The sequence below is a fragment of the Acomys russatus genome, chromosome X (genome assembly GCF_903995435.1).
Source record: "Acomys russatus chromosome X, mAcoRus1.1, whole genome shotgun sequence".
NCBI classification, from domain to species: Eukaryota; Metazoa; Chordata; class Mammalia; order Rodentia; family Muridae; genus Acomys; species Acomys russatus.
Genome location: NC_067169.1, coordinates 33918183 through 33920270, shown reverse-complemented (window position 1 = coordinate 33920270; position 2088 = coordinate 33918183). Strand labels below are relative to the sequence as shown.

General features: G+C 41.2%; 1 protein-coding gene across 1 annotated transcript; it reads right to left on the bottom strand.

The window, feature by feature from the left end:
- Window positions 1-208: 208 nt before the first annotated feature.
- Window positions 209-1489, bottom strand: LOC127185204 (protein FAM47A-like). The gene has a single exon (XM_051141764.1). The coding sequence runs from the start codon at window positions 1487-1489 to the stop codon at window positions 209-211; it is 1281 nt and encodes a 426-aa protein (XP_050997721.1).
- Between the last annotated feature and the right edge of the window lie 599 nt (window positions 1490-2088).

Genomic DNA, 2088 nt, shown 5'->3' with positions numbered 1-2088 from the left:
AACTGCAAATATGAGTGTAGATCTTGTGGTTGATGAAATATTGGTGCAGGCACAAAATTTCATTTGAGTTCACTAAGAAATGTTTATAAATATTAAATGTAACATTTATATTGTCCAAGATGATGTTCGTTATGGTGATATCTTCATCATGTTCAATATTTGAAATGAGAACAGAATAAAGTCAAGTAAAATGGGAATGGGAAACCACTTAGTCATCGTTCTCATCATCATAATCTTCATCTCTTTTCTGCATGATCAATTCATGTGCTTTTAATACTCTTGGTATTGGAGTTTTGATAGTGTCATAATCCCATCCTTTCCTCACAAACAATTTCTCAAGGATATTTGGCATATTATAGCCTTTGCTTATGATGAAATCCTTAAAGGCGATTGTTCCATAAAGGTCTTCAATGATGTCTGATTTACGAGGCCTTCCACCTTGAAATTCAATTAAGTCATTAGGATCCAGCAGAGGCTCATCATTTACTAGCTTTTTCCACAGATACGGTTTCAGGTACCACGCTCCATATCGAATCTTATCCCTGGTAGGCTTGTAAGGATCTTGTGGTTTTCGGAGTTTCCTTTCAAAGTTTGACTCCTGTAGAGAGAATCTGATCTCCTTCACTTTGCTCAGCCTCCGGCAGAACTTGAGCTCAGAAGGAAGCAGGCTGATTTTCCTGATGGCAGAGTCTGTATAGACCGGTTTGCACTCATAGCCGATGTCAAATTGCTTCATCATGAAATCTTCATCAATGTCCAAGTCTCCAAATGAATCAACCCATTCACAGAAGTCATAGACTCCTTTGGGTATGTACTGGAAATAAACGGACTCCTCCGATTCCTCTTTTGAGGACTCGTCTTCAAAAACCATACGATATCTACGTGGCTCAGGAACTTCTTCAGGCTCCGTGTCAACTATTTCTTGAGGGCTTGTCTCAGCCTCAGTAGACAGATTAATAGATTCGCTCTGCCTCTCAAAATAATTCCATTTCTCCTCCAACTTCTGGTCAGGATCAAGAGTTTCCAGCACATTTAAAAAGAGATCTTCAGAAACCGCTTGCTCCAGGGGGCAAAAAGCCAAGGGATTCTGGGTCAAGTTTGCTTCGGTTCTCTCCACAAAGTTCTTGCGTGCTTGCTGGGCCAGCGACAATGAAGAAAACAGGCTTAAATCCTGGCACCGTTTTTGCTGATTCTTTCTGGATCTATGGCGGACTCCATGAGAAATAGTAGGGAGAAAGCCCTCCTTGGAGCCACGAAAAGTCATATTACCACAAGGCGGACAGCCCTTCCGGAAATCATCCAGCCCTTTCTTCACAAACACCCAGCGTCGGCCATCCAGAGAAGTAGGGAACTTCAGTTCTTCCTGTTTGTGCTTTGGAAAACACTTAGAAGGCAGCCTGTCCTTGAACCAGGGTTTGCAGGTCATGCCCAGAGGCATTGGCTGAAGTACCTTCCGGGGACGATTCCATGGCAGCCACTGCTCCCCCATGGTACCTCTGGATCTGAGGCAACTGCCCCAGCCTCAACTTCTTGTTTTCCAAGGAGTTCGCAGGTTGCTAAGAGACAAGGACCATTTAGCTAAAATTCTACTAGCATGGGCAAGACCAAATGGTCCACCCCCACTTCCACCCCCCACACTGGCTCCTTCCATTCTGTTGGCCAAGAACTAAATACATTTCATTACTCCACTGAATAAGGGGTGACTTTCTGCTTCACAGAATGCTTCTATGAATGTTGTATTCATCTCTTTGTGTACACATATACTTTTATTTCAACAGTAATGGATTTTCTGAGCTATAAAAATCATTTTTATGTTATTTTAATTGTCTTGGTATTATTTTGTTGTGTTTAGTGTATGTTACAGTGTTTTTCCCTCTCTGATTTTTACCAGATATTTCATGTTTTTGATACTATTGTGAATGGAACTGAATAAATTTTGAGAAAGCATGTATTCTACTACATGCTTACTGATGATGAATCTGTCCTTTTCTGAACAGTAGAGCAATGCCTCATTATGTAGACCATCTTGATTCCTCCTACTGCCTTTTGGTTTGGTTTTTGTTTTCTTTTATGTGAGCTTTTGTTGTG

What these genes read in the sequence shown, in the direction of transcription:
- LOC127185204 (XM_051141764.1), bottom strand. Translation starts at nt 1,489, where the DNA reads ATGGGGGAGCAGTGGCTGCCATGGAATCGTCCCCGGAAGGTACTTCAG.